The sequence below is a fragment of the Xiphias gladius genome, chromosome 15, assembly GCF_016859285.1.
Source record: "Xiphias gladius isolate SHS-SW01 ecotype Sanya breed wild chromosome 15, ASM1685928v1, whole genome shotgun sequence".
NCBI lineage: Eukaryota > Metazoa > Chordata > Actinopteri > Istiophoriformes > Xiphiidae > Xiphias > Xiphias gladius.
The window spans coordinates 23,990,195-24,004,351 of NC_053414.1; the positions used below are offsets into that span (position 1 = coordinate 23,990,195).

Genomic DNA, 14,157 nt, shown 5'->3' on the forward strand with positions numbered 1-14,157 from the left:
TAAACGGTGGCTTATGCAAGTCTGATAGTCAGTTCACAACAGCATTTAGATTCCCTTGCTTCCATCAGCAGACTGAAAAAAAGACAGTCTGCTGATGGAAGCAAAGAAAGAAGCATCTAAAGAAAGAGAAGTTTCAACAGTGACCCGGGTTTCCCATCTTTTCCCAGAAAGTGTGATCTAACCCTTGTTTTATGGTTGTTTCCAACCTCATTCCCACTGATGAATGAGCACAAACACTGGAAACTCTCACAAATCCCCACTGTCACATTACATAGGCTATGCTTTAAATACGTGACTTACTTTGGTCCCTTTTTTTCCCCGTTTTATGAGTTGGGTAGAATATAATTTTTATAAGTAAAATGAGAAATTATAATCAAATGAGTGTTACAGTGACGGAAGTGACAAAAACTTTTTTAGTGACAGTGGCAGCATAGTGGTGAGAGTGCTGCTGTCAGCTGTTACTCTTAAAGGTGAGCACCGTAACTACCCATTACCGGCAGATTTAAAAAAGTCTTTCTTCATCCCAATTCAACAAACAGTTCCCTGAACATGTCATATCTTATCCATCAGTACCTGCACTTTTTATTAATAATTGTATTAATATACATATCAGTCCATTTGCTCCATGATTAAAGTGAGATTTAACTTTAGCTAAACAGCGACCACTGCAGCTACAAGTGACAGTTATAGGATAATACTAAGTTTGGCCAAAATGCTGAGCTGTTGTAGCAGCAGCTAAAGTGAACAAGAGTCATAAAGTCAGCAAAGTAAATCTGTAATGTTAGTTATACAGTGGTATTTACCTAAAGGGTAGCTAACATTACCCATGTTAAGCTGGTGGTCATACCAGACCAAGTAAGGCCGTAGTAGCAAAACCACTAAGTATTAAACTGAGGAGCAGTTTCTTTTATTGCTTATGAATTCAGCTTTTCATTTGTTAAACTGTGATGTCTTCTCACACACCTTACATAGTGTCACTTCAAGTGTGCATCATCATTAAAACACACACTCTGATCTACAGATGGAAATTAGCTAGTTGCTAAATAGTGGTGAAATACATCTCTTCTCTTTGTATGATATCAATGTTTGTTTGTTTGGTTGTTTTTTTTTTTTTGTCTGCAATGTCCTTGCCAAATAAATGCAATAATAATAACAATAACACCAAGACACTACTGATTACCCAGGTGGTGATCAAATCTATTTGATGGAGGAGGGTGATGTAAGGTTTGTTTGGTGACAGTGTTTGGTGCTAGGCAACGCATGAACCGACCAAACCAGGGTCCTTTTTTGCGGTGGGACATTTGATTATTCCTTCATTTGGATCTTGCCTCACACTTAATTTACTCCATGACATAACAGCACTTCTGTGCAGCAAATAATGTTGGCACGTGCCACCACTTGCTTAGTATCGGTTCGTTTTTGTGTAGTTAATCTAAGGATTGTGTGTGAGACACCCAGTAGGCTGTTCTGCGGTACATCACGTCTTCATGTACCCACAGTAAAGCACGAGATTATGGGCAGTGCTCAGATCTCACACGATGATGGTAAAGAGCTGCTACAGACTGTATATGAAGTTCAGCTGCTAGAAGAACAGCGCACATGGCGGTTCACTTAGAAAATGTGTCCGCATTTGCTTTTATTCCAGACTGAAATGTCATGTAAGTAGGTTATGAAAGAGGTCACGTGTGTGCTGTCACCAACCGAGGCTTCAATCGCAAGCTTGAATAACATCAAATAGACATACAACATATTTTGTTGTTTACACATCATTCATGGGGATAGATGAGAGTTTGGTGAGCATATGTAACAGAAAATGCAGAACTAAAAAACACATAGCTGATACTGTAACTCAATTGTCAAATGCAGTATCCTTTTGTTGTAGATTTTTCCCCACCCTTCTCCAAACTCTAAACAGTGATACATATATACAGTCAAATCACATGACCATATAGAATTCACTGTCTTTTGAAGGGTTAAGATACTAAAATTTACGACAAAATTAATTAAATTATTTCCCCCTCTTTGCACTCCTTGCTTTTAGTTTCTGGAAAAGTTAATAAAAAATATCAGAAAGTGCTGTACCAGCAGGCATCAAAAACACAAGAACAGTACAGTATAATACCAACTATGAGTTTTAATAACATCTCCATTAAATAAAACTGAATTTTTACACTAACTGAAATCTTATTTGTCCATGCTTTTTGTCCTGCCTTTGTGTCCATAAAAAACACATGACCCACGTGTCGTCTGATGTATTTGTATGTATCTGATATGATGTACTGAGTGCACTGCTGACAAAAAACAACATAAATTCATCATTCCTAATGCTGAATCCACTAACCCCTACTGCACATAAACATCTTTCTCTATTCTCTGCAAAGACATCAATACCTGCAGACACACAGAGACTGTATTGGAATTGCACACATATGAATTTGTCAGTGGTCATCGAGAATAACCTATTTAAAAAGAAATGAACACAAAAACTGAACACGTAATGGTGCCTCTGCTGAGGCTGCAGCACTTTAATTAGCCAGCTATGAGCCACGTGGCACTGTGTCTCAGTCGCTCTCAGCCACCGATCTGCAGTTATACAACCTGGGCTCTGTCCTGGATTTGGATATTTAGTAGTGGGAGAAATGAATATCACACAAGTACTCTGATCAGATTCGTGTTTTAATATGAATGAACACCTGTTCAAACATGTATGCACCCCGCGATATGTTGTCATAATACGTTAATATATCCACCAACAGCTAGCTGCTCGCTGGGCCAAAAGTTAACAGCTAATCTTAGTCTCACGTTGATGCAAAGTTCACTAACTGAGAACAAATGACAAATTTGCAGCTCTTTCTCCCAGCTGGGAGACAGAGCTTAATTGTCGGCTGAGGAGGTGAAGGAGACGCAGTGCCACATGGTGTGTGGTAGGCTGGGTGAAGCCTCAGAGGAGGCAGCGGCCTCCAGCTATCAAAAAGTCTCCACAGCCTAGACGTGCGTCTGCGGAAGCTGCACGTGACTTATGAAAGCTGGCTCACTGAATTTGAGGATAAAGGTTAAATTAAACAAACATTGTTGCTTTTACAAGTCAAAAATCTCAGCTTTCCAGGAATAAAGAAAAAAAGGCCTATTGAGACCGACCACCATTTTTTTTATTTTAATCTGAGGCATTTTGAAAGAGTTGTGGTAAACCCCAGTGTCAGAGAATCTCCTCAACCAACAGATCATGTAATACTTCAACTTGAGTGAAAACATCAAGATGAAAGAGATGAAATGGAACCTTTTTTTAAATCATTTATTCAACAATTTACTGTGTTTTACTAATACAGACAAATTAAAATGTATGTAACTGTTATATAATATTTGCTCAACAGTTTCATTCAAGTTTACAGACCCTGGATTTGTGCCCTCTGCAGCCACTTTAAGACCCCATACTGTTTGATTTAGTTTTCACCGTACTGGCTAAATATACTGTTATAATGATGCTCTTCACAGTGTTTTTAACAAATAAGAAGTTGTTAAATGTCTGAAACTATAATTTGACATGCAATTGAAGGGTAAGCTGGGAGTCTCACTGATTCGTCAAAACAACGTACCAAATATTAGATTACTGTTGCTGCTTTTGGATATAGACAAGTGGGGGATACAATAATGGGATACTATACAGTACATGTACTAAAGACTCCTCCAAGGTCTCAGTGTTCACCACATTTCCCGCTGACTTAAAAACTCTCGCTGCCTTCTTACTCTTAACTGGCTAGAAAGATCGTGACAAATCCTCTCCCTGACCGGCACACAACACAGTTCAAACGGTGCAAACAACCTGACATGAAGGTTTAAAATTTAGGCAAAAGTTTAATAAAAGTCAGCGTTACACTGCTAACGACGCGGCAATACTGAGTATGACACAACATTTAATTTAACCCATTACAACAGAATGGAATCTCAACAATGTTTTCATATACAATAATGTACTGTATCATCATGACTGAATTTACATGATTCTGTATTTTTAACTGAAAATCTTTCTTGCCTTACATTTACAGGTGAATTTACCTGGGTCACCTTTAAAAACATTTTACAAAAATCCATATAATGACAAACATGGGGCTTTAGAGCTATACAGAAAATAATCATGATTAGACTCAGTGCTTCAGTGCAGACCTTAGTTACAGTGTTACCAATATGAAACCAGGTCCAGGCGAGAGAACAGTCCCTAAGCAAAGAAAATAAGAAGACAAAGGAGAGGGACCAGTAGTAGGACGCTCTCCTCTGAGGTAACACTGCAGGCTGACGGACAGTGGCAGGAAGATGGAAAAGTTGGTGGGAATCCATTTCTGGGAAGTATGGTGGTAGGAAGGAGTGGCCAGTTGAGAAAAACAGAGCAGGAGAAGAAACAGGGACGTTTTTAGCCTCTGCTGATTCAAGGACTATTAAAAAAAAAAAGAAAAAGAAAAAAGATGGTGGGGGGGGGTTCTCGCCAGTCACTTCCCCTCCCAAGCATCGTCCCTTTGTTTGGCTGCCAGGCGCTTTAGTTCTAAAAGATAAATCACAGACAATCTGTTCAACATATCAATCAGTGAAAGCCCTTAAATAAACAACACTTTGGTAATTTGTTGCTCTAAATTTATATCGCCATCTTTGCCACATGCAGGGAAGTGAAGAGCTGGGGCAGACTAAAGAGGCAGCTGTAAATTAATCACTGGATGTGGCCACACGTGGCATCCAATCCAAGGACACAATGTTCAGCACATGATGCATGTCTGCACTGACATTTACTGTGCGTGTTGTGATCTTAAATAGAGAGCACAGCAGTGCGCCCATGCTAAGAACAAAGGAGCTATTTTTAGTTTGCTAAACTCAAGGCCCTGACTTCCTGAGTGGCTGTTCAGTGGACGGCCATTTGTGGTTTTCTGTGCCTATGTACTTATGCTCCATCTCTAAAGGGGAAATGGCTGCTGTACTGATTATAGACCTGTTATGATCTGCACAGGAACGGATGGAGAGCAACCACTCTTGGCATTGATTTGCCTCTACACTTTCCAATTTTTTTCTGTAAAGTATAAAAACAGCTCCCACTTGTGGTGGAAACATAGTGATGCAAAAACTAGGACAGTCAGATAAGGCCTGTTATGTGTCTTTAATAGGCATGTATTTATTTAGAAAAGCTTGACTGAGCACCTATTTTCTTTCTCAGTGACACCCTGCTTGACACATATTAAACCCATTATTTACTTTAGCAACAGCCTTCTTGAGATGTGGGTCTGCAGTTTTTCAGTCTGCTTCGCAAAACTCTAGACTACTAGTGGAAAGGGCACACAACCACGAGATTACAACAGACCAGTCCAGGCTGCAAAGGTACAGAACAGGTTCTTTTAATCACATTATGGCTCCATGTATAAGACCACAATCACAAGCTGAGCATAATGTGTCTGTGTGTGATGCACCTCTTGCCTCCTGGAGTTTCCTCCTCTCTGCGTCGCGCTGCTCCTTGGACAGGTTGCTCTTTACACCGAGGGCACCAATCACAAGCTTGCGAGCCAGTGCTGCACTCGTCTGAGGTCTCTCTTTAGCAGGCAGGAGGTAGTCTGGGGATGGGAGGAAAAGAGAATGAAGAGGGACACAGATCATATTAGTCTCTAAAAGCGTGAGATACAGAAGACAATCTGAGAAGGAAGTGGGAAGACAGCGGACTGTGTTTTTACCTGAGAAGCTACGGGCTTTGGCTTTCATGGCGGAGGAGGATTTGGAGAGCGGTCGCAACTTCATCAGTGGATGTTTGGATCTTAGAGCTTCACGGGCTGAAAAGAGAAAAGACACAAATTGCACAAGTAGACATATTGTTTAATATGATCTCAATACAACTGAAAAAGCCCATTTGTAAAACTGTGTCAAAAAGACATGTTTCCTCAGATGGTAATTACTGCAGACGATAATGGATTGTTAAAGTATTTCCCCATAGCCTACCTTTTATGTGAAGCAGCACTTAACTAACCTGCTATGGGGCTTGAGAAGAGACCAAGGGCGTGCGTGTCATCAATCCACTTAATGTCAAAGCCTCTCTGTCTGAAATCACAGTCAGAAGTGACACAAAAGCAGTGAAGAAAATGTTACAAAAAACCAAACATAGATTAAACTGATTCCTCTGACAGTTGTGGATCTCAGATGCAATACATATATCAGGGATCCCACGCTAGCTGAGGTGTCTAATTCATAAACTTTATCATAGCGTTACTTCCGTTTTTATTAGGGCATGATCTCAAAGAGAAATAATTAATTAGGAAAAACTGCTGCTACAGCCACCATAGTTTTACTCAAGATTTCAGTGTTAATCTTAAAATGCAGCGACGACAAAAAACCTGGATTACATTGACGAACAGAGACTATATTGTAAATTTTTTTTTTTTTAAATATTTCAAAGTTAGATGTTGTACGCTGAATTACACATACTGGTAGCACTGAAATAACTTGAGAAGGTCCTCTGTCTTGAATTCTGCAGGAAAGTCGTAGATCTCTACGATGTGAGAGAGTTCATCCTCTCTGAGGTCGATGTCGTCTTCATCATCATCGTCATCGTCATCGTCTCGATCCATGTTGTAGTAATCGAACCTGGGATCCTGGATTGACTCCTTCTTTCTACCTTCCATGGCAGCCACCTGGAGGGGGGGAGAAGTAAAGCATGCAGATGAGGACAGCTGGGAGAACAATGAATGAAGAATGAATGACAAGAGAAGGAAAGGGATAAATGTCACTTAGCTTGAATTATAATTCTCTGCTTTTATGATTTAACTTGGTGAATGAATAAACTAAGAGCTGAATGTATCTGAATGTTGGGGAATGTTCCCCTGGTTATCAGGTGTTGTGTTGTATATCACCCAGACCTACACCAAGCTCTCACCTCTTCAAGCAGGTGTGGATCCAAACAATCTCCATCATCGTTGAACAACGTGTCCCAGCTCTCCTCTTCGCCCTTTTCCTCTTGAAGGGATGTTGCTTCCAGCCGTGAGGTAATATCTGCTTCCACACTGGTCGACTCAGGTTGCCCATTAACCTGCACATCTGTATCCTGTAGCCGCTCTGCCTTCACATCAGGTTTTGTGTCACCGTTCTGTATCTGACCTCCATCTTCTCCTTCAACGGGTGCTGTTTTATCTTCCCCTCCAGCCTTGTCCTTCTTGTTCTTAGCGTTCTTTCGTGCCTTGTCTGTGTATCGAGGCCTGGGTCTCGGCTTAACTTCTCCCTGAGTCTGGGCTTTGTCTTTGGAGGCATTAAGTCGTTGCTTGGGGACGTACAGAGCCTGACTTGGCCTCTTTGTCTGCGATGTGGGTGTAGGCTGGGTTGGTGCACAGTATTCTTTTGGCTGTTCCAACTCCATTGTTAAATGATTTATCAAAACATCTGGATCATATAGGAAGGGAAACAGAAGAGGAAATGCAATTAAAAAAAACAAAAAAAACAACGTAATATCATATATTAAATCTTTCTTAAACGCTAACAGATTTGCAAACGAGTCCTGAACCGGTTTAATGACAATGACAATTAACTTTTACTCAAACAGCTTGAAATAGCCTAAATTAAACAAGCAGCATTTACAACACTACAGTATATTGTAGTTAGCTACAGTTAGCTAACCGATTTCGCTAACTAGCTAAACTAGATCTCATTGAGGCTACAATAAATGTTTATTGAAGACACAAATATAAAGTTAATATCGATGTCTAAATGTGATTTTAACCATTTAGTTTGATTCGGACCCGTTTAACCATAATTATATAAGATAGTTTTTGCTCTTTCAGCTTACCCGTATTTGGTTTGTTTAGCAAAAGAGTTTTGTCGCACTACTGACGCAAGCGCAGGACAACCCACAGCATTCTGGGAGATGGTGTTCTCGTGTGGCGCTGCAGATGAGCCACCCTGCAAGACGACAAAACATTTATTTTTCAGCAGAATATGCGTTGAATTCACAGCTCAAGATTTTTACCCCTGTGGGAATAAATAATGCGTTATTTCTGTGCTGTTGCTGTAATGTGTTTGAATAGCAGCGCCTACAAACATAGCAAACATCCGCGTCCCATAGACAAGCGCACGGAAACACTGGTCAGCCATTGGTCAACGTGCTAATTATTCAGATAGTTCTTCCCTGATTGGCCTATCTTCAACGTGTTACACAAGCTGTTTCGTAAATTTTTAAAATTGTGTAACGTTGAGGAACTTTGCCGAATGATATAATAAAGGCACCGGGTCCTTTCACATCGCTGCAGCGAAGTCAGTTCTCTTCCATTTCTACACACTGACGGGGCCGTCAGGTAAGACGCTACTCAGATGGCGAAAGAATGAAATTCCTGTATGACAGTCTGCTCAGGACCAAACAGAGTAGCTGCGGATGTTCATTTACTGGGCAGTGTTCTGCATCTTAAGATATAGGGTTACTTTCACCAATCATTGTAATTGTCAGTTTTCAACGGCTCGGTTTGAATATTAAAGACATCATTCGTGGAGCACTCCAGCGATTTAGTGCTGCCTGCTCATAAAGTTGGGGGACTCACAAGACACACTGAAATTGTTAAAGATGTCTAAAATGTGTGTATAATATTGGTGTTGCCATGTAGATATAAGTTGAAGTTGTATAAGTTATCAGTTCTTTGTGAATAAAACGTTACCATAATCATGCCTGTGAATTACTTAAGTTTTTGCTTAACTTAAGGATGCTGTTATGCTGTCTATCATGTCCGGAAATGACTGTATCTCTATGCATTGTGATATCATATTTGCCCCAGCAGGAGACTCGTGCATCATCCACATCTTGAATTGAAACGTGTAGGCCACACCCCTGCTCCGTGTCCCGTCAGGCTGCAGTGATGTGGGGTTCAGAACTGCTGCTGCTCCTCCTGTTGGTCGGGCTCTGGCATCAGTCTCACACCCAGAGCCCTGAGCCCATGCTACAGGTCGTAACGCAGACGATGCTTCCCCCTGACAGTCTGCACAATCCAACCCAGCTCAACTATGGGATGGCTGTAACGGACGTGGACGGTGACGGCGACCTGGAAGTGGTGGTGGCAGGGTGAGGGGGGTGACGGCGTGCGACACCATGCGGCTATAAGTTTGTTACCTTGTGTAGAAGTTTTTATATGAATATGCAGTGTGCAGAACAAATCTATGTGACGCTCTCCCTCAGGTACAATGGGCCCAACCTGGTGCTGAAGTACGATCGCACACAAAACAGGCTGGTAAACATTGCTGTTGATGACAGTAACTCTCCATACTACGCCCTGAGGGACCGAGTGGGTAACGCTATTGGAGTTACTGCCTGCGATGTGGATGGAGACGGACGTGAGGAGATCTACTTCCTCAACACAAACAATGCCTACTCTGGTAAATAGTGCGTTGTCAAGATCAATCCTTGAAAAAGCAAGTTGCATGGCCCCAGCAAGTCCTTTCAGGCATACGAATGATTTTTCCTCATCATTACTGACTGTATTTTTTATGCAGGGCGGGCAACTTATTCAGACAAGCTCTTCAAGTTTCGTAATGGCCGCTTTGAGGATCTTCTGAGTGACGAGCTGAATGTGCGTCGTGGCGTCGCTAATCGCATGGCAGGACGTTCTGTGGCATGTGTCGACAGAAAGGTAAGTAAACCCACTTTGTTAACCTATTCATGAAGTCCCACGATTTGATTGATCATATTTCACCCGCTCAGTATTCCTCTTTTTCCTGCCATTTTCTCAGCGACTCACAATTCCTTTCAAAAAACCTTCCTCTCACTCCTCCTGTCTGTTTTTGCCCTGCAGGGAACAGGCCGTTACTCAGTCTACGTTGCCAACTACGCCAGTGGCAACATTGGCCCCCACGCTCTCCTAGAAATGGACGAGGCCGCCAGTGATGTGAGCAAGGGCATCATCGCTCTGTCCGACGTGGCTGCTGAGGCCGGAGTCAACAAGTTCACAGGTCAGTAGGAGTTATGCTGGAGGAGTGAACTGCGTGATGGTTTGAGGTCGGCTTTTACACTGTGCTTGTTGTGCAGGAGGTCGCGGTGTGGTGGTTGGACCGATCCTGAGCCAGGCCAGGTCTGACGTTTTCTGTGACAACGAGAATGGACCCAACTTCTTGTTTAAGAACAATGGGGACGGGACTTTTGTTGACATGGCCAGACAGGCAGGTGAGAATGCCACTCGGAGGGAAGAACACAAAAGCACAAATGGTAGGAGCAGAAATACTTCTGCTCCTACCATTTGAGCACTGTTAGTAGCTCTTGAAGTAATCCGATGTCTTACAACGTTTGATTTCACATCAAATACTCTACTTTCTACCCTGTTGCATTTAAAACCTACCTATACTCAACCTTTACATTACATTTTTTCTTTGGAGGAATTTTGGGAAATATGATTGTTGGCTCTAAATTTAACGGCCACACTAAAAAGTGTTGTCAATCTCCTCATCTAACCCTCAGCAAGAAAAGAAAACGAGCCAACCAAAATGTAGAACAATTGTTTAAAGATTTTTCATAGATAAGAAGAGCAAGGTTTTTTGGAAATATTGTGGTTATTTCTTTGGAAACAGCGTCTAATAGGAGAGAATCAGTGTTCACTGTGATCTACCACGGTGTCACCACTAGATGTCACCAAATACATCAAATCTCATGAAAAAGAATTCCTAAACAAAAACATTTGATTGTTTTTTTCCAGCACTGGCAGCAACATAGCTTTAACACTGTGTCCATATCCAAAGGTGTGGAGGACCGGCAGCAGCATGGCAGAGGGGTAGCACTAGCTGACTTCAATGGCGATGGAAAGACAGACATTGTCTACGGCAACTGGAACGGCCCACACCGACTTTTCCTGCAGGGCAGCGACTCTAAATTTCGGGTAAGGAAGGAGAACAGGACAGTGGGAAAACGAGTATCAAATAAAAGTCTGTGAAATGGAAAGATTCTGATAAAACAGGATTTAAAAAGTTATGTGTTCTCTTTTGCAGAACATAGCAACTGGAGGATTTGTCACCCCCTCCCCTATTCGCACAGTCATTGCTGCTGACTTTGATAATGACAGGGAGCTGGAGGTGTTTTTCAACAATATTGCATACAGAGGAAACGCCCCAAACAGGCTGTTCAGGTAAGGCTTGAATTATTATGTGGACCCAAGTTCCAATGAGAGGGATCAAACAGTTCAGAAATACTTAGCTGTAACAACCGACCTGGATGAATTTTGAAATTACCAGCTCTTTTTATAATCTTGTGTGTTTGTTTGCAGGGTGTCAAGGAGAGCTGATGCGGACCCATTGATCCAGGAGCTTAATGTGGGAGATGCTGCAGAGCCACAGGGGAGAGGAACAGGTCAGTGAGGTCTCAACAAGGAGCACAGGACACCGAGGAACACATTTTCATCAGTTTTGCTCTAAAACTGTTGTAACCTAAAAGGAATATGTGATGTCTGTGCTTCCTCCCTCCTTGGGAGAGATTTACAGAGACACAGCTGTCAGATAAACACCACAGTGAAGTTGTTATGTAGGTCAGTGCAGTGAAAGCTCTCTGTCTGTCTGACAGGTGGCACTGTGACAGACTTGGATGGGGACGGACAGCTGGACCTGCTGCTGGCGCATGGAGAGAGCGCCCCGCAGCCAATCTCCGTCTTCAAGGCCTCACAGGTGTGTGTGTGTGTGTGTGTGTGTGTGTGTGTGTGTGTGTGTGTGTGTTCATGATATCCGGGCTCTGATTATCCACAACCTAACATGTCACCCTTGTTGTCAGGGTTCATCCAATAACTGGCTGCGGGTCATCCCTCGCACCCAGTTTGGCTCTTTCGCCCGTGGTGCCAAGGTAACAGCCTTCACCAATCAGAGTGGAGCTCTCACACGCATCATTGACGGAGGCTCGGGGTACCTGTGTGAGATGGAGCCTGTCGCCCACTTTGGTTTAGGTAACTACCTCTACATTTCATACTTTGTAGACACTGAGAGAGTACGGGACACACACTGTACCTGAAGTAAAAGACAGTATATTTCCCCGCTATCTTTTATAAAGTACAAGAAATCCAATACCAAAAGGTTTAAATTCATATGATGCTCAGAGATTTTTTTCTTCCCCATACTCCCAGGAGATGATGAGGTGACGGTACTGGAGGTCTACTGGCCAGATGGCAGCTCCACCACTCGGACCCTTCAGCCTGGTGAAATGAACTCTGTGCTGGAAGTAGCCTATCCCGGGGAAGGAGAAATATCTGCGCTTGCCAATGACACGCAGGTACGCAGTATGGATCCACAGCATGAGCTCTGAGCATGGGTAATGTTCCAGACAGCCTCTAATTCAACCCAGCACAATCAGTCTCTTGGCTTTTTAAACATTTTTTTCTTCTTTCTTTCAGTGTGGTAAAGGCTTTACTGTCAAGAATGGCCACTGTGCAGGTAGGCAGATTTATTAAATGAGTAGTTGTTAAATGATGTAGCTTGAAGATGAATAACACCATTTAAAATAAAATTTTAATTTATTTTGTTTTTTAATTTCCTTTCATGTTTATGTTTTTACAGGTCTCTGAGGATAATCACATTAAATACAATAAAAATTGCTGTGGAAAACACAATAATGTTTCAGAAAAATACATTTCTTTTCGTCAGTGCTTAATGTCAGGGGCCTTTTGGTTTTCTTTGCTCTAGGAGTAGTTTTAATATTCTTGTGTTTCTTATTTTTCCTTAACTATTCATTATTCATTTTACTGCTACTGCTAGGTTATGGTTGTTGTTTTTTTACGTGCCATGGCGCACTCTCCAAATAAACTGCTACAAATCCATATTCTAGGTGAACTAGATTGTCATTGTCAGGTACAAAAACAACTCATATCCATCTTCAGTGAATTGAGACACTCCCCATTCAATTTTGCTCTCAAACTCGTCACTCCATTTACGTTTTCTGACAAAACACAAGCAAGTGCTGCCCGAATATTTTAAGATGTGCAGGTTTACCAGCTGAGACAGAACAAGTATGAGCAAGACCTGAATTGACAATGACTTCGTGTATTCCTCTGTACAAGAACTCATCTCTCTAGCCTTTTTTTTTGCCGTCACTTTGTGTGACTGCCATGTCCTTCAGTTTCAACCATTTTTACTGTGTTGTCTTACCCTTATGTCTGCCCTTCCTTCTGTTCCTGCACCATTTTCCTTGTTCTCCCCTATTCTGTCCTTTCATCCATGCAGCCTTGGCTCCATTTCAGAGTGGCGCCCGATCCACTTCTGTCTCCACGTTTGAAGCCTCCTGTTTAAAGACAGTTTTACTACAATGTGTCTTGGTGCTGTCTGCTGCTGCTCTGGCAGATCTCAGGGGTTGGTAGCCTTCAGGGTAACAATGACAGAGAAAGAAAGCCGTTATTCAGCACTGCTTGCCTAGACCAAACATCTGCTAAAAGACTTGACTTCCTGTGCCATGCAGTGGCAGTGTGTCCATCTGGATACACTATTTGATCATATCCTAGTATCTGGACATTCTGCAGTCGGGAGATTTCTCTTTTGTTCTTGTGTACTGGGTGCATGCGTTGGATCCTGCACACTGTAAGTGAGGACTGAAAAACTGGGATCAGTATCATGCCCTTTGCCCAGCTAAAAGTCCCGCAGTGTCTTATAACCAGCCGAGCATGCCTGGAATTTGCCTGACCAAAACTTGTCATAAAGTTGAATTAATAAGATTTTCTGATGTTTTCAGTGCGTGCAGTGGATTTAAATTGTTACCTCATTACCTGTTAAATTATTATGTACTATAAGCTTTTCTCACAGCGGGTCTGTGTTACTAATAACAAAAGCGAGTGCACTGTTGACACTGTGACAGTCAGCCGGCACATACAATACCAGGATCCTCAAACTGAAGCAGCTAAACACAATCAGTCATCAACCATCATTCTTTTTATTATTTACACCTGTGCTTTTCCTAATGGGACATGTCATAAATATCTTGTATGATAAAAGCCTATACTGCATAAAAATAAATATCCTTTTACCTGTTTTCCAATAATTAAATTTTCACAGACATGTCACATAGTGATATTTACATGTTTCTTTACACAAACCAATAAACCATGCTACCGTCCAGCCAAGATGACAAAAAGGCTTCTCAAACATTACATAAATTGTGAGAAAGACCATTTGCACAGCAGCCTTTTTTATTTAATGCAGATATATAAT

General features: G+C 41.9%; 2 protein-coding genes across 5 annotated transcripts; one reads left to right on the plus strand and one right to left on the minus strand.

Annotated features, from left to right (window-relative positions):
* Positions 1–3,277: 3,277 nt before the first annotated feature.
* Positions 3,278–7,916, minus strand: r3hcc1l (R3H domain and coiled-coil containing 1-like). 2 transcript variants are annotated; one of them, XM_040145952.1, is made up of 7 exons: positions 7,799–7,916; positions 6,896–7,395; positions 6,448–6,653; positions 5,993–6,063; positions 5,703–5,798; positions 5,445–5,585; positions 3,278–4,534 (listed from the first exon to the last, which is right to left on the minus strand). In XM_040145952.1, exons 2-7 carry the CDS (start codon positions 7,370–7,372, stop codon positions 4,482–4,484), a joined length of 1,044 nt encoding a protein of 347 aa, XP_040001886.1. In that variant the 5' UTR covers positions 7,373–7,395; positions 7,799–7,916; the 3' UTR covers positions 3,278–4,481. The 2 variants fall into 2 exon arrangements, with proteins under 2 accessions (XP_040001886.1, XP_040001887.1); XM_040145953.1 differs by having other exon boundaries at positions 4,464–4,534; positions 5,452–5,585.
* Positions 7,917–7,935: 19 nt separating this feature from the next.
* On the plus strand, positions 7,936–13,975 carry crtac1a (cartilage acidic protein 1a). Of its 3 annotated transcripts, none has more exons than XM_040145949.1 (14): positions 7,936–8,303; positions 8,775–9,058; positions 9,173–9,369; positions 9,487–9,623; positions 9,786–9,942; positions 10,019–10,153; positions 10,723–10,859; positions 10,969–11,105; positions 11,244–11,326; positions 11,537–11,637; positions 11,741–11,909; positions 12,087–12,232; positions 12,354–12,393; positions 13,180–13,975. In XM_040145949.1, the coding sequence occupies exons 2-14, from the start codon at positions 8,856–8,858 to the stop codon at positions 13,311–13,313; spliced, it is 1,776 nt and encodes a 591-aa protein (XP_040001883.1). In that variant the 5' UTR covers positions 7,936–8,303; positions 8,775–8,855; the 3' UTR covers positions 13,314–13,975. The 3 variants fall into 3 exon arrangements, with proteins under 3 accessions (XP_040001883.1, XP_040001882.1, XP_040001885.1); XM_040145948.1 differs by having other exon boundaries at positions 7,937–8,303; positions 8,778–9,058; positions 13,180–13,974; XM_040145951.1 differs by lacking the exon at positions 13,180–13,975 and adding an exon at positions 12,517–12,776 and having other exon boundaries at positions 7,939–8,303; positions 8,778–9,058.
* The last annotated feature ends 182 nt before the right edge of the window (positions 13,976–14,157 follow it).

Bases quoted from the DNA above. Each gene is read 5' to 3' on its own strand.
- crtac1a (XM_040145949.1), top strand. From the start codon at position 8,856: ATGTGGGGTTCAGAACTGCTGCTGCTCCTCCTGTTGGTCGGGCTCTGG. The intron at 9,943-10,018 runs GTCAGTAGGAGT...CTTGTTGTGCAG, and splicing joins CGGAGTCAACAAGTTCACAG to GAGGTCGCGGTGTGGTGGTT. The intron at 12,394-13,179 runs GTAGGCAGATTT...TCATCCATGCAG, and splicing joins CAAGAATGGCCACTGTGCAG to CCTTGGCTCCATTTCAGAGT.
- r3hcc1l (XM_040145952.1), bottom strand. From the start codon at position 7,372: ATGGAGTTGGAACAGCCAAAAGAATACTGTGCACCAACCCAGCCTACA. The intron at 5,799-5,992 runs GTTAGTTAAGTG...TTCTCTTTTCAG, and splicing joins CTTCTCAAGCCCCATAGCAG to CCCGTGAAGCTCTAAGATCC. The intron at 5,586-5,702 runs GTAAAAACACAG...TCCCATCCCCAG, and splicing joins CAAAGCCCGTAGCTTCTCAG to ACTACCTCCTGCCTGCTAAA.